The sequence below is a fragment of the Argentina anserina genome, chromosome 2 (assembly GCF_933775445.1).
Source record: "Argentina anserina chromosome 2, drPotAnse1.1, whole genome shotgun sequence".
Classification (NCBI taxonomy): Eukaryota; Viridiplantae; Streptophyta; class Magnoliopsida; order Rosales; family Rosaceae; genus Argentina; species Argentina anserina.
The window spans coordinates 24,217,377-24,239,593 of record NC_065873.1 but is presented as its reverse complement, the minus strand read 5'-3'; the positions used below and the strand labels follow the sequence as shown (position 1 = coordinate 24,239,593).

General features: G+C 37.3%; 5 protein-coding genes across 9 annotated transcripts; 3 read left to right on the top strand and 2 right to left on the bottom strand.

The window, feature by feature from the left end:
• The first annotated feature begins 1,248 nt into the window (after positions 1-1,248).
• Positions 1,249-4,320, top strand: LOC126782397 (uncharacterized). Its single transcript, XM_050507638.1, has 3 exons — positions 1,249-1,388; positions 2,445-2,942; positions 3,664-4,320. Exons 1-3 carry the CDS (start codon positions 1,316-1,318, stop codon positions 4,194-4,196), a joined length of 1,104 nt encoding a protein of 367 aa, XP_050363595.1. The 5' UTR covers positions 1,249-1,315; the 3' UTR covers positions 4,197-4,320.
• Positions 4,321-5,324: 1,004 nt separating this feature from the next.
• On the top strand, positions 5,325-7,804 carry LOC126782399 (GTP-binding nuclear protein Ran1B). Its single transcript, XM_050507643.1, has 8 exons — positions 5,325-5,417; positions 5,539-5,608; positions 6,164-6,220; positions 6,353-6,470; positions 6,637-6,726; positions 6,825-7,004; positions 7,082-7,159; positions 7,473-7,804. The coding sequence occupies exons 1-8, from the start codon at positions 5,415-5,417 to the stop codon at positions 7,540-7,542; spliced, it is 666 nt and encodes a 221-aa protein (XP_050363600.1). The 5' UTR covers positions 5,325-5,414; the 3' UTR covers positions 7,543-7,804.
• A 1,888-nt stretch (positions 7,805-9,692) lies between these two features.
• On the top strand, positions 9,693-12,036 carry LOC126782401 (GTP-binding nuclear protein Ran-1-like). 2 transcript variants are annotated; one of them, XM_050507645.1, is made up of 8 exons: positions 9,693-9,786; positions 9,878-9,947; positions 10,055-10,111; positions 10,205-10,304; positions 11,081-11,170; positions 11,270-11,449; positions 11,583-11,660; positions 11,799-12,036. In XM_050507645.1, exons 1-8 carry the CDS (start codon positions 9,784-9,786, stop codon positions 11,866-11,868), a joined length of 648 nt encoding a protein of 215 aa, XP_050363602.1. In that variant the 5' UTR covers positions 9,693-9,783; the 3' UTR covers positions 11,869-12,036. The 2 variants fall into 2 exon arrangements, with proteins under 2 accessions (XP_050363602.1, XP_050363601.1); XM_050507644.1 differs by having other exon boundaries at positions 9,705-9,786; positions 10,187-10,304.
• Positions 12,037-12,459: 423 nt separating this feature from the next.
• On the bottom strand, positions 12,460-17,320 carry LOC126782394 (uncharacterized). 3 transcript variants are annotated; one of them, XR_007670756.1, is made up of 4 exons: positions 17,058-17,320; positions 15,500-16,618; positions 12,793-14,617; positions 12,460-12,708 (listed from the first exon to the last, which is right to left on the bottom strand). XR_007670756.1 is itself a non-coding variant. In XM_050507635.1 (3 exons), exons 2-3 carry the CDS (start codon positions 16,592-16,594, stop codon positions 14,549-14,551), a joined length of 1,164 nt encoding a protein of 387 aa, XP_050363592.1. In that variant the 5' UTR covers positions 16,595-16,618; positions 17,058-17,320; the 3' UTR covers positions 12,460-14,548. The 3 variants fall into 3 exon arrangements, 1 of the variants encoding a protein (XP_050363592.1); XR_007670757.1 differs by having other exon boundaries at positions 13,657-14,617; XM_050507635.1 differs by having other exon boundaries at positions 12,460-14,617.
• A 450-nt stretch (positions 17,321-17,770) lies between these two features.
• On the bottom strand, positions 17,771-22,012 carry LOC126782396 (tRNA (cytosine(38)-C(5))-methyltransferase 2). Of its 2 annotated transcripts, XM_050507636.1 has the most exons (10): positions 21,866-22,012; positions 21,656-21,766; positions 21,090-21,183; positions 20,893-21,011; positions 20,673-20,795; positions 20,237-20,573; positions 19,852-19,946; positions 19,562-19,627; positions 19,409-19,473; positions 17,773-18,086 (listed from the first exon to the last, which is right to left on the bottom strand). In XM_050507636.1, exons 1-10 carry the CDS (start codon positions 21,926-21,928, stop codon positions 18,008-18,010), a joined length of 1,152 nt encoding a protein of 383 aa, XP_050363593.1. In that variant the 5' UTR covers positions 21,929-22,012; the 3' UTR covers positions 17,773-18,007. The 2 variants fall into 2 exon arrangements, with proteins under 2 accessions (XP_050363594.1, XP_050363593.1); XM_050507637.1 differs by lacking the exon at positions 21,866-22,012 and having other exon boundaries at positions 17,771-18,086; positions 21,090-21,145.
• Between the last annotated feature and the right edge of the window lie 205 nt (positions 22,013-22,217).

The following is a 22,217-nucleotide window of genomic DNA, read 5'->3' as shown; positions in this document are numbered from 1 at the left end:
GAATTATGTTATGTGAATTATCGGAATTTGTGTCACTGATAAGGTTCGTTGCTTTTACCTTTAGAAGTTCGTAACTCGTTAAATTCAAGATGAGACATTGATTAGCATATTTGATCATGTGAAAATATGTTTGAGAGTTCAAAATCATGTTTTTGATTACAGGACCAACAATATTATCTCAATTAAATAGAGATCTAAACCACCCAAAAGCAATAGGCATTGTCAGTTGGAAGCATCACACAATAAATCATAATCTATATTTATTATATGAAAGCTATGATCTCAAATATTAACCTAGTTAGCTTGACCATCTTTGAAACTCATCATCCACAAGAACAATTAAAAAGAGACATAAAACACATGGAGAGCTCAATCTCAAAGTACCAGATTGACAGACCATGGAATCTCAACAAATTATACCTGCCTTTTTGGAGATCAGAGTTCTATTAAATATTCTGGTTAAAAATTCTTCAATAGATGATTCACTCATGTCGCTCATTAGTTTACAACAATAGTGAAAATTTAGAGCATAAGTTGCCATAATTCTCTCCATCACTCCACATGTTCTCCTCAATCTTTTAACAAACCAATAGAACCATGTATGTAATACTTAACACACATAGATTCAGTTTCTTCTTGTGGAAAATGTTTTGTTGACAAATAGTTGGGCAACATAAGATAACATGGATTAAAGTCGCAAGTGTTTAAAATTATTGGTGAATATGAGGTCACATGCATTGAATTTTTTGTGCAGCTATTATTATCATGTTCAACGATTCATATGACTATCTTGTTTTTAAAGTTGAATGGCTTTGTTTTTATTAACTTAACCGCTTTTAAAATTAATGAGTTTAATTCAATTAATTAAGTAATCCAAGCTATTATTTCAAGTTTTCGAGATAAGATGTTTGAAAAAACACACTTGAATTAGGGAAAGTGCGAGATTATATTGTAAATAAGGGAGAAGAGCATGATGTGAAAAGTGAAGCAATGGTGTCGTGGGCATGGCATGCTCTGCAGCAGCAAGGGGGAGTGAAACCATGTGATCTCGAACAGCTTTTGTCTTCAGTCCAAATCCCAGATTTAGTTCCAAAGAGTGAGACTAAATCCGTCATTTCGAAATCCCATGTGAGACGATAGAGCCAGCAGAATGGCACATTCGCAATATCTTCCAAATCCGAGGTCTCTTCAAGAGGTTGGCATGCATATAAACCAGTACTAGAGAGAAATGAAATCCCACTCTGCATTCTTCCGCATCATAAAAAAGAGAGAGAAAAAAAAGAACAGAAACCTCTACAGTTGAAGAGTTTCAAATATGAGAGGAGTTGCCTTATTGTTGGTGTTGCTACTCTGCGCCACTTGCCACCCAGCGCAGTCTGTTCTTGATGGTAAGCAAATTATATGCACAAGTCCCATACATACTGAAAGTTTAGATCAAAGATTGCATTTCTTTGAGGTTTCAGGCAAAACCCAGCTTAAATGTTGCATCTTTTTTCGTTTTCATGAGGTGGTTCTGTGATTTCTTCAAGTTGAACTTGCTCCTTTAGTTCATTGGCTTTGATGGTTATGACTTATGAGGTTCATTGCTTCAGTGTTTGACATGTCTTGCTTGTATTAGCCTAATGGTTCATGCCTTCATGGCTTATGGTTTATGTCATACCAATATGAACTCATCTTTATGCGTACTTAACTCATAGAAAGTGTGATCACTATTCGTATAAAAAAAAGTGTGATCACTGTAGTAAAGGTTCAGTCTTTCAGCCTTTGCTGTTGAACTTTCTGCATAGTTCTGCAGATGGGTTGGTGAAGCTGAACATGTTACTTACTCTTGTGCTTGAAAATTTGAATTCCATCAGGGGCATATAGGTCATTTGGAAGTTCTTCACCAATCTTTGTCACTTCTCACAGCTTTTGATGAGTTTAGCTTTTCTGCTCTAGAGGGTTTCTTGGAGATAAATATCATCCTAGCCATGTTATGGTAGGAGGCAAATAAATGGACCGTTGTGATTAATGATTTCTGGTGATACAATATTTAAGTAGATTTGCAGTGGTGCCCAGAAAACTCACATGGGTGACAAATGGTAGATAGGTACAAAAGTGTGATAAGATCAGATATTCGAATTTATTATCATCAGCTATTCTAAGTAAAGAAGTGTAACACGCATGTTAATTCCTTACAAAAATTCCTCTAGAAGGACCATCATTCTATTGCAAAGTTTTTCATATGAAATAAGGACAGTAAATATGTGTGGCCACTGGCCACACAATGACTAACATATTAGTACACTTTCGTTTTTAGCTCCATCTGTTTGTATGATGTTATTGTTTCCTTCCATGATTGAAATATTTGGCGTTTGTCTGTTCGGTCTACACAAATATGGTCTGAAAATTTACAGTGCGTTAGGCCTAGACATTAACTCTGTGTTACTTGATACCAAATTCAGGTTATCTTGAAAATGGAAATTTCGAGCTAGCACCAAAGCCCTCAGACATCAAGGGCACAGAAGTGATCGGCCGCTATGCCATTCCAAAGTGGGAGATTTCCGGGTTCGTGGAGTACATCAAGTCAGGCCAGAAGCAAGGGGACATGTTACTGGTTGTGCCTGAGGGTGCTTATGCAGTTAGGCTTGGAAATGAGGCCTCAATTAAGCAGAGGATCAATGTGACCAAGGGTATGTACTACTCCATTACATTTAGTGCAGCCAGGACTTGTGCTCAAGAGGAGCGCTTGAACGTCTCTGTGGCACCAGACTCTGGTGTGCTACCAATTCAGACAGTGTATAGCAGCAATGGGTGGGATTCATATGCTTGGGCCTTCCAAGCTGATTTCCCACAGATTGAGCTTGTTTTGCACAACCCTGGAGTAGAGGAAGACCCTGCTTGCGGTCCTCTCATCGATTCAATTGCCATCCGAACCTTGTATCCTCCTCGAGCAACCAACAGTAAGTCCTCTTACTTTACATGCCCTCAAATTTGTTCACTAAATGATGTGACCGTGTTTAAGATTCATCCTAAATACTATTTTGATGTTCCAAACATAATTAAGAATCATCGGATTTTCTAATAGGATTATGTATTTACTTGGACCTAGTGTGAGTGAGATACTGATCCTGATATCTATCCTAATATCAACTTTAGATTCTTCTTGTTGGACCACTCGCTTAGTTTTCTTGCTCAATTAGTGGCGAAAGTTGCAGGTCTATATACGGCAACAGTCTGCTTGTTAGTAAAATTATTAGGATCACTGAGTTTTCTTTTTTGCAGACAAAAATGCCATGATTGTTTTTGTTTAATTTTACCGACTCGATTTGGAGGTCATTGTCTAAATTTATATGGTCGAATTTTGTACTTGGGACCAACTACCACTCAAGCTGTGGCAAGCAAACCCAAAGAGTTAATGGAGCCTCATGCACTGCCTAATATTTAGGCCAGCGTCTTTGGGGCCAAATTTTCTTTCCCATTCCGTATTAAAATTGTGGGCTGTCCTGTCTCTCCTGCTTGTTCATAAATAAAGAAATCAATCAATCACCACCAAATCTAAATTTCACAGCTATGCAATCATTAAGAGTCGGATTATTATAGTTAGATACCAATCTTTGTGCTTAGCGGATATGTTATGTTGTCACGTTGTGATTAATATGTTTAACTTATGTGTTTGTGTAGAGAACTTGCTGAAGAACGCTGATTTTGAAGAAGGTCCATACATGTTTCCCAACGCATCATGGGGTGTTCTCATCCCACCAAACATCGAAGACGATCACTCTCTACCAGGATGGATGGTGGAGTCTCTCAAAGCAGTGAAGTACATAGACTCGGACCATTTCTCAGTCCCGGAAGGCAAACGGGCAGTGGAACTTGTAGCAGGCAAAGAAAGTGCAATTGCACAAGTTGCACGCACCATCCCCGGCAAGAGCTACGTGCTAACATTCTCCGTCGGAGATGCTAGCAACTCCTGTGAAGGGTCCATGATAGTGGAGGCATTTGCAGGGAAGGATACAGTGAAGGTTCCTTACCAGTCCAAAGGAAAAGGCGGGTTCAAGCGCGCCGTGCTCAAGTTCACGGCGGTTGGTACCCGCACTCGCATAATGTTCCTCAGCACATTCTACACCATGAGGAGTGACGACTTCTCTTCCCTGTGTGGACCTGTTCTTGATGATGTGAGGTTGTTAAGCATTCGCAGGCCACGAAGACTATGAGGACCTGATGCGAATTGGAGGGTTTAATATATGAATGTGAGGCTGTTTGATGAGGCCATTAAAACCAAGCTAATACAATGCGGGGTTGTTTGGATATGCATGTGAACATCTCGGTTCATGCTAAGGATATGGAAGGGGATGGGAAGGTAGTGTGGGTTTAGCATAATCCGAATAATAAGGACATGAATATATGTATACTTATGGGATCGGAGCATAGTGTATTATACTTTTGATTTTATTGAATGGCTAATGTACTTCCTACTTCATCATTGAGCAAAAATAAATGAGAGTGATTTCCAACAAAACCATGGAACTTTTACCTCAGGATTTTCTATCTTTCTATGGAATTTTCTTTGATCTCGGCCTATTATGAATGATCATTTCGGATTTCATGTCAAAGTAGACTATTGTAATCCTGTACCGCACCAACTACTACTTGAGCTCAATGTGCTTATTTCGAAGTTGTAGCCAACTTGTTGTGAAGATTTATAAACAATCATTTAATTAAGACAATCTGAAATTTTGTAGTAGTAATATGTATACAACTATTTTATTAGATAATTTGAATATAAGTGATTAACGATGTTATAATAGGATATATAATTTGTTTACTAAAAGAGTATTTCGTCCTTATTTGAGTTTCATATTTTTCAACCTCAAAATACGAATTCCTTATGTCCAATGGCATCAAATTGAGTTATGATTCTTTCGCATTAAACCCAATTCTCATGCAGATATGACAAACAATGTAGGATATTTCTTCTGTTACACAACCACAAGGTTTATTCTTATTTTTGTCATGCTATCTATTTCAGATCTTTCTAATTCAAAATCAATTATCAATTTTAGCACCTTCACCGGACTTGTAAATTCTCAAATAACAGAAACCGAAATACTTCACGTAACAATGACAACATGAGTTGTCAATTTCAAATGTACATCTAGTGAGAGTGACCAAACCCGATTTCGGGGCTCCAGCCCAAAAGCAAGCCCGGGAAGGAGACAGAACCCGTGTCACACTTTGCACCGTCATTAAAGACAACCACGTGTCACGCAAGAAGGAATCAGACGGTGGAGAATCCTGCGTTAGAGTGAAGCTAGCATAGAAAATACTAGGGTCTCTAGAAAGGCTCCGACTATATAAACCCTTGACAAATCTCGCAACCTTCCCTCTCTCTCTCTCTCTCCGCCACTCTCACTCGAGACCTGAACACAAACATGGTAAGTCTTCGCCTTCTTTTTCCTTGGCTCTTTTGATCTTCCTTTCATTGCTGACCAAATCGAATTTCTCTTTAGTTAATTTGTTGCTCTTTTGTTGTTGCTCTTGTTGTTGCATTTTTAGGCTTTGCCGAATCAGCAGACCGTGGAGTACCCTAGCTTCAAGCTTGTAATCGTTGGTGATGGTGGAACTGGTTCGTACTTTTCATCCCGATTTAGTTCTGTTCGTGATCTGTTTGATATTAGTGATTTTGTTTAAATATTGCTGTGGTTGAATTTTTTTTTTTAGCTGAAATGAGCCAAATAGAGCTCCATTTTGAATCTCTGCTGGAGAACTATAGTAACATGTTCTAAATAATTTTGAAAAAAAAGCTAATATTGGATCGAAGACAGATTTGAGCACTTTAATTTGTAGTCTTGTTTGGTGATCTTTTAGTATTAAGCAATGGAAATGAACTCCAATATAAGCAACTCGTTGTTGAGATTTAAGTTGTTGCTACTTATACATATGACATTGATGTTGAGGAATCTAGGACCTTGATACTGTTGTTTGTTGGTTTGCTCAGTAAGGACAAAGGAGGCATTTTTGTGTTTTCATAGTAATTTTGTAGGGGTGATTTATAGTGTTGAGATTGGAGTTTGAGGTTATACTTCCTTTACATTCTATTTTGTTCTTCGCAAATGCATTATTGTCATCTCTTGGCACTTTTATCATATAGCTTGTGGGAACTCACTATTTATTAATGCAGGGAAAACAACCTTCGTAAAGAGGCATCTTACTGGTGAATTCGAGAAGAAATATGAACGTAAGGCTTCGAAATCGTTTCTGAAGATCTGGTCTTTTTATTCTTTATATTTACTGATCGTCTCCCTACTTGAAAAGTAAAGATAACTATGAAAATAACTGATTAATTCACTGTCATTCTTTGTACTGACAGCTACTATTGGTGTTGAGGTCCATCCATTGGACTTCTTCACCAACTGTGGAAAAATTCGCTTCTACTGTTGGGATACTGCCGGGCAAGAGAAATTTGGTGGGCTCAGAGATGGATACTAGTGAGTATTCTTTCTGAAACAATATTGGCTGAATCTTATTTCCACATGCTGTATTTCTTATGCATTTTTTTTGTTATCTGGTTGCCGCACATATTTTGATCTATAGGTTATTTTCAGCATTATGTGGTTACTCTTTATAATATTTTTCAGTAACATCTCTGTGCAGTATCCATGGGCAATGTGCGATTATCATGTTTGATGTTACTGCCCGTTTAACATACAAGAATGTCCCAACATGGCACAGGGATCTTTGCAGGTCTGCCTTGGTTATGTTTCTTAGTATCCTCGAATAATTTTATATAAACTTTCAGGAGTTGGACTTACTCTTGTGCGCGCATGTGCTTTTTATTCCAGGGTCTGTGAAAACATACCAATTGTGCTGTGTGGAAACAAAGTTGACGTGAAGAACAGGCAGGTTAAGGCCAAGCAAGTCACTTTCCACAGGAAGAAGAATCTGCAGTATTATGAAATTTCAGCTAAGAGCAACTATAACTTTGAGAAGCCTTTCCTATACCTCGCCAGGAAGCTTGCTGGGTAAAATCTAGTAAAATGCTTATTGTTTCTCTTAAAGATTCCAGATCTTAGTTTAATTTAAGTGCTGCTTGTTCCAGGGATCCTAATCTGCACTTTGTTGAATCCCCTGCCCTGGCTCCTCCAGAAGTTCACATTGATTTGGCTGCACAGCAGCAGTAAGTCTTATTTCATACAGTAGTCTATGTTTAAACAGCTTTATCATCCTCTCTCCTTTTTGTTATGTATTATTATCTTATTCTTGTAGTCTTGTTCAAGTTGTATTGGTTTTAAAAGTCAAGTGCCGATTTCACTGAAAAGCCAAAGAATAGTTAATTTACTTATCTTTCTAGTGCTGTGACCGTATCTTTAAGTGGTGGGGATGTCTCGTTTCTTCTTTAACCACTTCAATTTCTATTTTATTCTTTTAAATCTCACTTATCATTTTCTATAATGAAATGTCCTTACAATGTTTTATTCTTGAATAAACAGGCACGAGGCTGAGCTTGCTGCAGCTGCTAGTCAGCCCCTCCCCGATGATGACGATGATGCATTTGAGTAGATGTGAAGATTGTCGGTGGGGTGTGTTGTGTGTGGGTTTCATTAGTAATATTTGTGGGTCTTTTGGGCTGTTTCTTCAAAGACGGAACTGCTGGTGTTGCTATTTGTAAGAGTTTCCTTGTGTTATTGAGGATGTGAATTTGCGGATGCCAAGTTCTATTGTTTTACTTGTTTGATTTCTATATTACAAATTGCCTTTGTATCAGCCTTTCTTAATGTTCACTACTGAATTGCTGGTATAATGAGTTCTGTGGTTCTCTCTACATATTGTGCTTTTAGCTGCAGAATTTATGCCCCTTCATGAAGAGCAGAAACAAATTGAAGGCATTCCAATGCTGATTGCCCTATTTTGTTCATACACTGAGCATCACTGTTCATGAGTGTATTGTCACCGACCTAGTCATCCGGTTGTCACATTTGGTCACTCCATCACTTAGGAGTTAGTCTTATCTAACGGGGTAATGCACTGGCTTCGCGACCCCGACCCGTTTGTGTAGAGCGGTCTATTCTTTTATTCGACGTTAAGTCCCTGATTAGTGACAAGTTCCTTAGATTTAACCAGGGCAGCATGTTTGAACCCTTAAGAAGGGCAACCACAATGCATCCACACTGATCGTGGAGCACTCACATATGTAGGGTTAGACTTTCTGACACCAAAAAAACCGAAACCAGTCATAATCGAACCGCACTGAAGCCGAGAAAGTGAAACCGGACGGAATTGCCGTGTCGGTGTTGGTGTCGGAAATCGAACCGAACCGAACGATTGATGTCGGTTATCGGTTTCATGTTTTCAAAAAATCGATGGAAACCGAACCGAATCGAGAATTCAAAGGTAAGATTATAACTTGTATTTGGTGAACATATATAATTGGGTGCTTATGTAAAGAATAGATTTGGTAATAAATATATATGTAGAGACAGTCCCTATCCAGAGTGAAGCTTCACTCTGAAATTACAGAGTGAAGTTCCAATTTTGCCACACTTTTCGGTTAAATTTGTTCACCACAAGCGATTCAATATTTAGGTATGGTATTCAAGATCATCTCTACAAAATTTAATCCAATTTGATAGAGACTGTATGTAGAGATATGTGATTTTGTACAAGGTAATATGTGATTTTGATTTTTGTATGTGTACGATCATGCATACAGAGATCTAATATAACGCTTGAGGATTTTGTCAACTAGTCCTCATGTTAAAACAAGTCTGAACATCTGGTGATGAAGCTCATGAGGTATAATATTTATTAGTTAACTTGTTGTGTTTCAGTAAAACATAATACATTTATTTAGTTAATATTAGAGTTCTTGATTATTTATTTGGTGAATGTAACTTTAATTAAAGTATTGAACATGTAGCTTATTCCTTCACTTTTAATCTTTTTATTTTCATTAGTTAAATACGAAATGTCAATAAGTATATTAGGTTTTGTAACCGAAACAAAACCGAAACCGAACCGAACTATAGGTTAATCGAAACCACAGTTTATATATATATTTTTCGGTTTCGGTTTTAGAAAACATAAAACCGAAAATTCGGTGTCGGTTTTCATTAATTCTCATAAACCGAACCGTCGACACCGAGTCCAGATCTACATATATGTATGAAGCTCATATAATCAGCGACTGACACTCTCGAAAACAGAAAGGGATAGTATGCTCTGAATTATACCTCAGCACAATTTAATTCTCGTGATAATCTTACTAAAAACGTCTCAATTGATCACTCTCACGCTCATAACCTTAGGAGTTTGGAATCCTTGATCAGCTAATAACATCTCATTGATCAGTCTCACTCAATTGATGGGGGTCATTGTACTTTCAGTGGCTTCACCGGGGAATAACTTCATCTTCACTGCCGCATGGAAGAATTGCACATTCAAACCTCATGGAAGAATGAGACATTCAAAACATAAGATTCCACTATTTTGAAATCAGGTAAAGCTCTGATATTTTTGGGTTGAAACTTATCGGGCCGGGAGTGGCTATAGAAAAGCCGGATTGCAAGTGCACGTGTAGGGTCTGAATTCAAGCGGGATTTTTAAAGCGGGACTTTGATCCGACGGCGCGAAACCTTGCGTTAAAACACAGACAATTTAGCTTGAAACTAAAGCCGGAGCTTGGGTCGGTGGCCCCTATAAATAAATACCACCAAGGCTCCAACTCGAACACTACTGTTCTTGTAAAATAGCAAATCTATCTTGAACCTTCGAATCCCGAAAACTCGAAATCTCGATCAAGCTATGGTAAATTATTCTCTCCTTGCTTCAGCTTCGGTAGGGTTTCGTCTCCATCTTCTTTCAATCACTGATCTCGTCATTGTTGTTATATATGCAGGCTCTTCCGAATCAGCCGACTGTGGATTACCCTAGCTTCAAGCTCGTCATCGTCGGCGACGGCGGAACAGGTACTTTTATGAAACTTCTCTCTGTCTTTATATCGCCGTGGTTGAGCTTTTGGTTATGTGATTTTGTTTCAAAACCCTAATGTTGAGAGTTTATTTATTTGGTGCAGGGAAGACTACTTTTGTGAAGCGACATCTCACTGGAGAGTTCGAGAAGAAATACGAACGTGAGGAATTCGACCTCTCTTTGCATTTTTGTGTGGTGAAACTTTTTTGTGAATTGTGGGTTTTGAATTTTACAGCGACGATCGGCGTTGAAGTTCATCCGTTGGATTTCCACACCAATTGTGGGAAGATAAGATTCTACTGCTGGGACACGGCTGGCCAGGAGAAGTTTGGTGGACTCAGAGATGGATACTAGTATGTGTTTTTTTATGCTGTAACTATCAATTTTGATTTGATTGATTTATTTTTTGTAGTGTATTAATATTCTGTGCGATTAGTTGTTTCGTGCTTGGAAGCTTATGATGTGAATGATCTGTTTTTGAATAGCGGAGTGTATATTCCTTTAGTTTCATTACAGATTACAATTTTAGCATCTAAATCCCAAGTTGTTTTTCAGGCCCGGGAAAAGAATGTTATGTTACTGGTACCAAAAACCTTAAGGGGAACCACAAAACCTTGAAATTAAGATCGATCTATTTCGATTCTCTGGCCGATAAAAGTTTGTTGTCTTTCTGTTGTAAGAATCAGAAGTCAATTTGTTTTATAATTCTATTCTCTGTTAATTTGGCTTTTGACTAATATTACTTCTAACAATTCGATCTGCCAACTCAAATTTATGAAACTTTAGTTCTTGTCTGTACTTATCTGCAACTTGCTTCAATAGAAACCAGGTCAGCCACTAAGAACTAAGAATCCTGAATACAAGTTAGATTGAATTTTGTAGCCATAGCTTTGTGTAACACACTCAATCCCACAGCTTCATGGAATCAAATTGTTTTTTGTTTGGTTTTGTTTCTTCCTTTCATGTGTTTTTTAACTTTTAAGATTTTCATAGTTCGTTGTTTTCCATAACATATCTTGATTACAAGTTACAATTGAGATGTCTATAGCCTTTTCTTGTGGAACATGCTCCTGGGGAGGGTGTGGTAGCATGCTGAGTTTGTTCTGACTTTGTATCTTTTCTTTTTCAGTATTCATGGACAGTGTGCCATTATCATGTTTGATGTGACTGCTCGTCTGACGTACAAGAATGTCCCAACTTGGCACCGTGATCTCTGCAGGTTTGTGTTACTTAAGTTTAGGGTTATTCTAATTTCTCTTGATGTAAGTCCGTATTTATTCTCAGTGGTATTCTAAATGGCTTTCGATCTTGCTTCCAGGGTGTGTGAGAACATTCCAATTGTGTTATGCGGTAACAAGGTGGATGTAAAGAATAGGCAGGTGAAAGCAAAGCAGGTCACCTTTCACAGGAAGAAAAATCTCCAGTACTATGAAATCTCTGCCAAGAGCAATTACAACTTTGAAAAACCTTTCTTGTACCTGGCCAGGAAGCTTGCAGGGTAATTTCTACAGCCTATATTACAGTACATTTACCCCTCTGAACACTTTGGTCTATCATTTCATCTGTTGCTTCTGTTAACTTTGTTATGAAAAGGTGTCAAATTTTAATGGCTTTTGTTTTGCTCCCTACAGAAATACGAATGTGGTCTTTGTTGAATCACCTGCTCTCGCTCCTCCAGAGGTTCACATTGACTTGGCTGAACAGAGAAAGTAAGTGATAGACAGTAGACTTATCAATTTCAATCACTTTGAATTCTTATGAGCAGATTTTACTATTTAGCATGGACACCTGTTTGTTCTAATGAATCTTCCGAGTTGTTAATTTATCTTATTACTGTGTGATCGTAGGATTGAAGAGGAAATGGACAGGGTTGTACACCAACCACTTCCAGATGACGATGATGATCTGTTTGAGTAGCTTGCTTGATGCTGCTTTCACAGTCAGCTAACCACCTTTTGTTAGTCGAGGGATGTTCTGGTGCTTTTGTAAAGGATGGAAATTAGTTGGTGTTAGCAGCGTCATATGTACTCGGCGTGTATGCATTTGTTTTGTGCACTCAAATATGAATGCAGTTTATGATTTCACTTTAATGCCTTGATATAAATTTCAGTTGGTTGTATCGAGCAAATTCATTGAAATTTAATTAGTTACGGTTTACAGTTAAGGTGATGTAACAAAAGATTTGCATACACTACAGCTTAGTGGAATAGAGTCCACTATACACTAAACAGTAAACAGCGGCAGAAAACAACCCAGCACTTCCTGGCTATAGTTTTGCAGAAATGAAGAAACTTCGAATACTGGTTAAATCTTCAGGCACCAAATACTCGTATTCTTATGTTTACTCTTCACATGCAAATACAGTATGGTTTACAATGAAATCACTTGTTTATGTTCTTAAAGATGACTGACTTATTACATGGAGAATTTGCAACAAGCTACGAAAGCTGAGATTAAAATGAAACAAAACAGTACGTACCACGCAATCCTCATTAACAACAAAGCTGAAGTTCCAAATAAATTTAATCGGTAATATCGAGCAAAATCATTGCCAATTGTATTATCTACTGTTTAAACCACCCCAACAATAGATTAGTACACACTACAGTATTTTGTTATCCAGGCTGTCACCAGAAGTACAGAAACAATGAACAAATCGAAACTTTCCTCAGTCTGGTTATGAATTTGCCTCAATTGGATTGCTCATAATTGTTTACTACTGCCTCTGAGCCTATTCTTCGTTCCTACAATTTGTCCCTACTCAAGTAAAAGTCAAGTTTAGCAAACACTGGTGGACTTGAGGGAGTAAATATTTCACAATAGAAATTTGCCGAGACACACCCATAACATCGTCGCTACATTTCCTTTAGGCAGAACAGAAAGGAATTGGTACCTTAAGCTTTCAAGATCCAAGGTTTGTGAAAAACATGGTCAGATGTAAAAACCAGATAGTAAACCCTGGTGGTGAAGGTGGAATAGCATAATCCAAAATCCCATTAAAATCAAACAAGACCAGAAATTATGCACCATTAGTCACAATGAGAACTTAATGATATTAGACCAGAACTTGCACTATTGGTCATGGTTGAAACCATATAAAGTAAGTAACCGAAATTTGAATTTATGACTAGATGCAATCATCCTGTTCCGGAATATATAGCAGCAGCCTTATTAATGAGCCTCAAACAAAAGAATCCTAGAATTGATTATTGTTTCTTAAAAGCACACAAGAAATCAAAGATCCCCACTCCCATTCAAGTTGCAACACCAGCAATCTAAGACCTATACACTTCTAAGATCAGTAAAACAATAAACTCAAATGTTCAATCCCATCAATGCTAATCCCACATCCGAGACTAGAGGACATGCTTCAAAGAATATATATGACAGCTAAGACTTGCATGGCTATGAGGGCATGTGACACTAAAATATTTCTCCCAACTATGGCACCCCGGACTATTTAGGGGCTTACTTGTGGTCAATGTTCTTCAGTACTTAATACTGCCCCACAAATCAGTTGGTAATAACCTGATTAACCTCTAAGAATCTCCTAATTCAGTTCATATGCATATGCCAAAAATCCAACGGAATCCACATCATGTTGTGTAGAAAACCAATCCCTTTAAGGGGAACAAATGAGATGTAGTGTCATTTTCTTACAAAACTGCAAACTGAGCCAAAATATTCAGAAAATTTGCATGTTACCTTAGTTAGATATGTTTATGCCGTTGAGACAAAGGCTTGGTTGAATTTGATGAACTAGCATTTGGCGAGCTGCAAGGTATCTCTCTTCCCTTCCTTTGGCAACACCATAACGCACATTCTTCTTCAACATAAATGTTAGCATTCCCCAGTTTAATGAGAGGCAAATAATACCACAATAAATTCCAACGTAGTATCACAAATACATCCAGGTATAAAAATTAACCACACAATTCCACCTGCTATCAACTATCCTGCTTTCCTGATACATGATCTACTTGAAAATTTCTTTAATGATTCACCTGAATCATGATGCACTTCTAAACCTCATATTTCAGCAACAAGTCTTGGAAAATTTGGCAGATGTTTTGAAAATACCTTTATAAGACCTAACCCCTGAACTGAACAGAGACTATAAATATAAAAAAGATTTTTCTGAACAACATGCTAAATAGCTTCAACCATTGACTGTACAATGCAATATTCAATGCGATGTTAAATGTAAGCGTGAAGATTTGTCTTTGTAACTTCCAAGATAGCTTCAAAATCAAGAAGCAGCCCACTGTATGTTTTTATTTATTTAAAAATTTTGATTTGGCAATCCAATTTAAAGATGCATGGAAATTGGAAATTAATCATAGGTCATAATCTAAACCAACATAAATTCCAAGAAAAACAATAGAATGGTTATTGGCAAGAGATATATCACTTAAAGGCATCAGATAAACTGCATGAAGTTTGTCTTGGACCCTTTTCCGAGTTCTCTTCTTTAATACAAGATGTGTCCACAGTCCCAGCAGACCTACATCAAAGAACCAGAGAAAACAACTCCAGAGTCCTGGTGATAGTTTTTCATAATTGAAGAAAATTGGAAATAGAAGTGGCACTGTAAACACTAAGATGGAATACCCCAGCCCCATCTTTTGACCTTTGGAAGCAAGGCAAGCAGCCTCCAACCTTGGCCCTGAAAATGCATCGAATTATCAATAAGATTTCTGAAATTGTACCAAGAATGCATCCACAGCATACCAAGGAAGAGAAGCTATCAACAAAAACATTGTTCATCAATCAAAAGAGGTAGAATGACAAGAAATTGAACACAGGAGCCAGAAAAGCACATTGCCAAAAAGCAAAAAGATAAAACAGCTAAAGAACACCCTTCTTAATGTATTATGTATGGAGTATGGTATACTTAGCTTCCAATACTTGTTTGCACCATTTCACTCGGCCAATAATGCAAGAAAGAACAGAAATGTGGTGCTTATCAATTAGCCAAAACCATTCGGGAACAAGTGTTCACAGGATAAAAAAATAATATGGAGCGTCAATAAATAAAATTAAGCCCCAATAGCATAATCATCCAATACAAAAGATAATCCAGTTATTCCACTACAAAGAACCACAAACCACATGGTCCAAATAAATTAGATGGTACAACAGCTGAAAAGAAAGCACCAAGATGAAGATGATACATGCAAAGCAAAATAACAATAATACTAGAGATCCCAAATCACAAATTTTACAGTTTAGCACAGCAGATCGCAACAAGAAGACTGAGCAATAACTCTGTTTCTTACAATGCATAAAGCTAAATATAAAGTACTAGTAGCAGATAAAAAAAACCATCGTGAACCTGGAAATATCCACTTCTCTATAAAGCTAAGTTACATAAATCCCAAATTACAAAGTTTTCATGTTTCGATCAGTACGGACTTGACAACTAAGCTGCAAGAAATCAATCTATGCTTTACAGTATAGAAAAGGCAGTAAAGCCAAGTATTGAGCATCCAAAAGATGAAAGTTAACTAACAGAAAGGTTTTTTCCAGCAGAAATTAAGTTCCTTACTTCCATCAAATGTTCATCATTTGAAATGTGCAAAGACATCCGGAGCGTTGTCAATAAGTCTTGTTGTTCCCAACTTAAGGACCCCGACGCATGCATCACCATCAGAGTCCGGCGATAAGCATCCAACTCTAACATATGGATTGCTGCTGCCGTATCGTGTTTCTGAAGAAGGAAAACATTTGCTGGCATATCTGCACCACTAGAAAAGGAGTCTGCATCACTAGAAAGGGTATCTGCTTCTTCACTATTACCTGCTAAACCATAACCAGATTTCTTACTTGAATTGTTACAAATAACACTACAACTACCAACAGACTCAATAGAGCATGCATCAGTATCACAATCACTAACTTCCGAGCTTCTTTCAAAACATGAGTTAGCACCACTTAAATTTCTGTTCTCCTTTTCAATATATCGAGTTGCAGGACAAACAAATGAAGTATGCATGTAGTTTTCATCCGGCTTTTCTCTTGGGTAAGCAACAGCATCTACCTTTTTGAGCAGTGAAGATGGAGACCTAGAAAGAGCTTGTTGGCGACCACACTCTCTCTCAGTAAGTCTCATCTTCCTGGGATATGCTTCAGTGTACAGACAATGTCTCTTTAATGATGGAGATGAAACAATATGGGAATCCTGACAACTTCTGTTTTCTACACAATCATTTCCCCACGACACCTTTATTCTTAAATTTATCTTTCCAACAACAATCCACTTATCATCTTTCAACAATTGACGCACCCTGATCCTAGATTTATGGATTCTAAACTCCTCCAATGATCCAAGTAGCCTAGCCAGGTAATAGTTTCCATCAAAATCCTTCACTACCCTGGCCATCTTCCAGAAACCAACATCAAAGACCTCAACAACATCGCCAACCCCCCAACTATCTTCACTATAAACAAGCGGAGGGCAAGGCCTAATAGCCTTTCTCCAGACTCTCTCCACAACCGCCTCACCTTCCACATCTGGAGACCAATCATACCTAACACTGTAAGTGTGCCCATTTCCCGAGACAATCACACCGCACTGCCATGCTCCTGAAGGCACCTCCTTCAAATTCAGCACTTCCACTTTGTCACCCTTCTTGAATCTCATGATGACTTTCTAAGATCGTAAAACCTGTAACAACAAAGAATTCAAATCTAATGAGTAAAACACGTCCATAAATATATATTACCGACAATCAGTACATTCAAATTTCAGATTTTAATATAACAAAACACAAGAACAAAAGAATGGGCTTTATTCACAGCAACTTGTATAGAAAACTATCAAAAGCAGAGACCAGACACAATTATACATCAAATTAACCACTAATCCTATACAAAGAACAAAACTTCAATCTAAACCATAATTATTGAAGTGAAAAACCAAGCTAAACCAAAAGCCCCAAAATTTAGTTCAAGATCACAATTGGATTTCTCGATCATGCTACAAACACTAAAATTGTTCAGAACCATGATCCGTTCGTATTCAATTTCACATCAAAGTAAGCAAACAAAGCAATAACGAAGGAAATCTGAAACCCTAGAAATCAAAATTGGGATATCAAACTGACCTGCTTTGCGATGGTACGGAATTCAAAAGCGCTTCAATAAGAAACTGAATCGAGAATCTGCTTCAATTGAGGATTCGGAGTCTCTGAGATTGAGACTTGCAAACTTCAAATTGGGAGGAAAAATTAAGAAAAGTTAGGGTTTGATAATGAGCAAAATAAATGGTTTTTATGAATTTATATGTTGGGCATCTTTTTTATTTTTCCCTAATGTAACTTTCAAGATCAGCTCTGGGCTTTTCTGGCAACTAAATTTAGGAGATTAAGTTTATCCTAAAATTAATTTTCTTATTATTTTTTCTTCTACAGACCAAGTGCTTATCTTGCTTCTCAAGTGTGTCCTATAGCTGTAATCTATAGGATAAGTTAATCATTATGTATAATTTTGTCATTTGGAAATTACACCACCTATAGACCGATATTGATTTATTTTTCTTCCTAATTTGACGCAATGAAGTAGCCAAACCAGGTAGAATGTGCTGGTTAAATCACCAACAATGTAACTGATTGTAGCCAACGCATTTGTTGATGAAATAATAGCATCATGAAACATACACAGGGTGTGTCGATTATTTTTAGCAACACACAATCTGTTTTTCTCTTCTTAATAGGGTAACGACTAATGACTAGCAAGTCAAGAATCACCCCCAACAAAATTCCAAAGGGTCGCTTGACTTCATCCATGCTGCATTTCAACCAAGTAAATAAATATGAGACCAAAAGAACGGATACTGATTTTAGTGCGTCAACTATGCAAAAACTTTCCCGTCTTCATTGGTAAACAACTGCCGGATCATAACAATTATGATACAAACTGGATATCGATAAGGATGAAAAGCCTAAAAAATCCAGTGGCACTATGATAATTGATACATTAAGGAACATTGTAGTTCATAGTACATGTCAGAGGTAAGGTAGTGAGTAACCAGAGTGACATATTTGTGTTGGAATAATCATGATGATTCAGCAAATAAATATCCGAGTAATGGAGCAACCACTGATATGCTCAAGCTGTTTCCCAGCAATGCGTACCTGCAGCGTAATAGAAACACACAAGATACATCAGTCTTGCATAACTACTACTGTTATAGTTGACATCAACACCACAAGGAAAGCATGAAGTTCATATTCATATCGGCATGCAATGAAGGCATACTAATTATTTGCGAGGAAAATTCACCAACAGTCTCTGAACTCATTTGGTAAAGACAGTTTGATCCCTGACCTTTAAAAATGATCAAAGAGATCTCTGAACTCTTATTCTGATATCAATAAGATACTTCTGTTAAAACTTTTGGAATATTCCGTTAAAATATTCTTTTTTCTGTTAATTTTGTCATTTTGTTAAAATTTTGACGGAGCATGGTGGACCTAATTCTTAAAATTTATTTTTCTAAGCAGTTTACTAATCTTTAAATCTACCTCTATACTCAAAGGTAAACAATTATTTTATCATCATAGCAATTATCATAGCTTCTAGACTTAGGCTTTTAGCGTTTGCTAAACTGTCTTTAAAAGAACTGCAACAAGAAAAAGAAAAATATAAAAAACTAATAAGAAATCAAGAAAGAACCTTCTAAGAAATACCAAAAATTATTGAGATATTATCTACAGAATACAGCGTAGAATCTACGCATACCAAGAAAATATCGAAGTTATTCAAGAAATTTTTGAAGAAGATCAGAAACCTCTTCACATTTTGAGCATCGGTTAGATTCGCCATAGCTGGTATCAGAGCTTGTTTCGCTCATAAACAAGTGAAGATCAGGCTTATGCCACAAAATTGGCTCATTTTATCCAATAAAAAAGAAGTCAGACCTAAAAATTACCAGTATTTTTTGTACTGAAAAAACTACTGATAAGTGTCAAGTGTGCTTTCATTCAAAACATATTCAAGAAAGTCAATACTCCATAGAATACGTTTGTAGAATATTAAATATCCTATACGACGAACATATTCATCTCCAAAAGGAGATTGGAGTAGCAGATATTGATCCGTTAAGATCTAGCCTGATTGAATTTCTAGATTATCTATATAGAGAAAAAGGCAATAACAAAATTGCAGAACAACTCGAAAGGTTTAATCTTCGATTAGATCTAACTCAAAGAAATAAATTTCCAACTAACAAATAACAAAATGACAAAATTAACAGAAAAAAAAATATTTTAACGGAATATTCCAAAAGTTTTAACAGAAGTACCTTATTGATATCAAAATAAGAGTTCAGGGATCTCTTTGATCTTTTTTAAAGGTCAGGGATCAAACTGTCCTTACCACATGAGTTCATGGGCTGTTGGTGAATTTTCCTCATTCTTTGCTAGTAGATAAAATCAATATATGTATATGCATTTACCGTTGTCTAAGGCTTATGTGCGGTGGAAACTGAAAGCTTTCCGGCAAAGAATGCAGATTAGCAACCTGCTTGGTTTTTGAGAAATGTATAAAATACATTAATAGAATAAGAACATGAAACCAAGAAGTGAAGCAGAGATGAAATTTAGCATACCTCCCTAGGGGTAAAGTATCTAAGGCTCTGTTCCTTCAGTGAAGATGCTTTATCCTTTATCTTTGGCTGCCCATTACAAATTTGGAAGTGTTAGGCAGTGACAATGTCATTGGATTTATAAGCATGAATGGAATGCGTAGGGAACTTGAAATAGAAGTGCAACATTCCAATCTACTATGTGCACGGAGCATACGGTTTCCTGAAGGATCAAAAGGGTGATCTTTTCAGATTTACTCATATGCCCAAATTTCCACACTATGACTTTCTGCATGTGTATATTGATGGCTTACCTGCCCAGTTGCCAAAAGGGAGCCAGTGCCCTTCACATATCGATAATAACTTTTTGTAAAACAACAACATCGCTTTGAATCAGGGTAGACAATATCTAAGCAGTATTAAGGATATCTTACCAGAGTTTCTAACAGAAAGAAAAAATAAAATCAAAGTATTATAGAATGATGCAGAAGCAGATCAAGGAGGCTAGTGTTCTATTCTAATAGGGCCGGACATTTCATTTTATATGAGAAATAGGAGCCTGCTTCATTGAATGAGTACTTGGACATTCATAATAGTTGTAAGTACTCACTCATAGATCCCACGGCTGGATTCCAGACCTAAGATACTCATGTAATTCCTATGAACAAATCAATCAAAAATATAAGAAAACAAGGATACCCATGGCACTTCCCCATCTCTCTATCAAGCTTGAGGGGACAGTGTACTGATCAAAGGTACAACACCCATTCTCTTCATCTTCCTCCAAAGCTCTGATGGTATCTGTAGGAACAGTGGTGCCATCCACAAAGTTGGGGAGATCACTGCAATTCTTGAATTCAAGAAAGCTTTCTATCGGTTGACAAGATTCAAGCAACTTATCTGAGCTTCCTTGTGGCTCATCAAGTTCACAGAGCACTTTGTCATCCACATTTGTATGCCCAAATAATGGCTCTGTGGACCAAAGAAGTTGATCATCAAAAACTTGACTTCGAAAGGTTGAGGGCTTCCTCTTTGCCTGTAAGAACATACAATTTATGATTAGTACATTTAAAATAGGACATGCGATCATTAAAGTTTCCTAGAACTTCTAAATAACTAGGAGGGATGAGACTACCAAACAAAAATAGCGTGGCCTGGAATATGGTACACCAAACTGCAAGGGACTCAATATGAACTCCTGTGTGATAAAATCACTGCTTCTCAATATCTCAATCATTTTTCCCTGTGTATCAGATGTCTGCATTCAAGAGGAGAAAATGAAAGCAAAGTAAAGCTAAATGATAAAAATCAATTTCTTTACTAGGATTAAGCATACACTTCCAAGAATAGACCACCTCAAATCCAACAACATTTTCCACAAATAGCATAGTTGGAGGTTGTGAAATGTGTGGTATCAACTCCAGAATCTGGAGAAATGAGAATGCCCGAGCATCACCAGATTGCTTTTGGAGACCTAACCATAAGTAGTTAGTGAAATTCATTGCAAATTAATGCTACGTATCTGCAAAATAGGACTTCAATATAAGCTAACCTTGTCTAGTGTAAGGTTGGCAAGGAGGAGACAGAAGCCATACATTTGCGCCATATCTATCAAGATCAGCAGCAGTAAGGCTTTGAATGTTACCCTATATGAACAAACGTATTCAGTAATGTACAAGATGAGCTCAAGTAGCCCTCATAAATACCGCGTCCCGGGACTTGAAAACACAAACATCAGTAACTCGAAAAACAAAAGCAGCTTAAAACCCAAGCAATGATTATCAGAAACATGAACGCACAGAATCCAATGTGGAAAACCATACAAAGATTCATACTTTTAATCCTTCACTGGTCAAATTCTCCACAAGCTATAAACTTGGATGTTTTATAAGTTATAGTAGTACAGTGAACAACTGACCGACTGTGAATCTGTGATACAAGTGCTCAAATTGGGAAGCACAAAAGACTTGAAAGCTGGATCCTTTACTAACCAAATTGAACTTCAACATGAGTCTTCAACTGGGTTACCATAAAGACTCAAACTTTTGATCTCTACCAGTCAAATTCACCGCAATCAAACACTAAACTGCAGTTGAAGTAAAGATGTTCTGTCCGAACCTGATAGGGACGATGTCCGAAGTTGTGCTGATAAACATCGTTAGCAGTGTCGTTGATGTCGAATGCTTCAACAACGTTGGCATTCACTGCCGCCTTCATTAACGAATACCTCTACCCAATTACAAATACACAGATAGACTTTGAGCGACTTGTGATGAAAGCTAAACGAAACAGAGGGTTTAGGGTTTAAGGTTATATGAGTATATTTACCATGCCACCGATACCACTGTAGAACTCGAGGACCCTCCATGGCTGCTCACAACCCTTCTCCATTGACACCCCGACTTGCACAAACTATCGTCGTGTATCGAGTGAGAGGCCGACCATAAGCTTTCATATGCAAACGACATGCGTTTTGTCTCAAATGTAAGTCTCTTCTTTATGCGTTTTGTTAGGAAAAAAGAGTCGGAAGACTTTTCTTCAGAAAACTTTTTATGATGAAAGTTTCTATGTTACGAACTTTCTTCATAAAACCCATTTATGCAAAAGTTCGCTGTGAACTTTCTTTAAAACCCATTTATGCGGAAAGTTCGCTATGAACTTCTTAACAAAATAAACTTTT

What these genes read in the sequence shown, in the direction of transcription:
- LOC126782397 (XM_050507638.1), top strand. Translation starts at nt 1,316, where the DNA reads ATGAGAGGAGTTGCCTTATTGTTGGTGTTGCTACTCTGCGCCACTTGC. An exon ending in AGCGCAGTCTGTTCTTGATG is followed by an intron (nt 1,389 to 2,444) that starts GTAAGCAAATTA and finishes TACCAAATTCAG; the next exon opens with GTTATCTTGAAAATGGAAAT. An exon ending in TCCTCCTCGAGCAACCAACA is followed by an intron (nt 2,943 to 3,663) that starts GTAAGTCCTCTT and finishes GTGTTTGTGTAG; the next exon opens with AGAACTTGCTGAAGAACGCT.
- LOC126782399 (XM_050507643.1), top strand. An exon ending in CGTTGGTGATGGTGGAACTG is followed by an intron (nt 5,609 to 6,163) that starts GTTCGTACTTTT and finishes TTATTAATGCAG; the next exon opens with GGAAAACAACCTTCGTAAAG. An exon ending in GATTTGGCTGCACAGCAGCA is followed by an intron (nt 7,160 to 7,472) that starts GTAAGTCTTATT and finishes TTGAATAAACAG; the next exon opens with GCACGAGGCTGAGCTTGCTG.
- LOC126782401 (XM_050507644.1), top strand. An exon ending in CGTCGGCGACGGCGGAACAG is followed by an intron (nt 9,948 to 10,054) that starts GTACTTTTATGA and finishes TATTTGGTGCAG; the next exon opens with GGAAGACTACTTTTGTGAAG. An exon ending in GGACTCAGAGATGGATACTA is followed by an intron (nt 10,305 to 11,080) that starts GTATGTGTTTTT and finishes TTTCTTTTTCAG; the next exon opens with TATTCATGGACAGTGTGCCA.
- LOC126782394 (XM_050507635.1), bottom strand. Translation starts at nt 16,594, where the DNA reads ATGAGATTCAAGAAGGGTGACAAAGTGGAAGTGCTGAATTTGAAGGAG. An exon ending in ATGATGAACATTTGATGGAA is followed by an intron (nt 14,618 to 15,499) that starts GTAAGGAACTTA and finishes ATGCATTTTCAG; the next exon opens with GGCCAAGGTTGGAGGCTGCT.
- LOC126782396 (XM_050507636.1), bottom strand. Translation starts at nt 21,928, where the DNA reads ATGGAGAAGGGTTGTGAGCAGCCATGGAGGGTCCTCGAGTTCTACAGT. An exon ending in CCCTTTTGGCAACTGGGCAG is followed by an intron (nt 19,628 to 19,851) that starts GTAAGCCATCAA and finishes TGTAATGGGCAG; the next exon opens with CCAAAGATAAAGGATAAAGC. An exon ending in CACATAAGCCTTAGACAACG is followed by an intron (nt 18,087 to 19,408) that starts GTAAATGCATAT and finishes ATTACGCTGCAG; the next exon opens with GTACGCATTGCTGGGAAACA.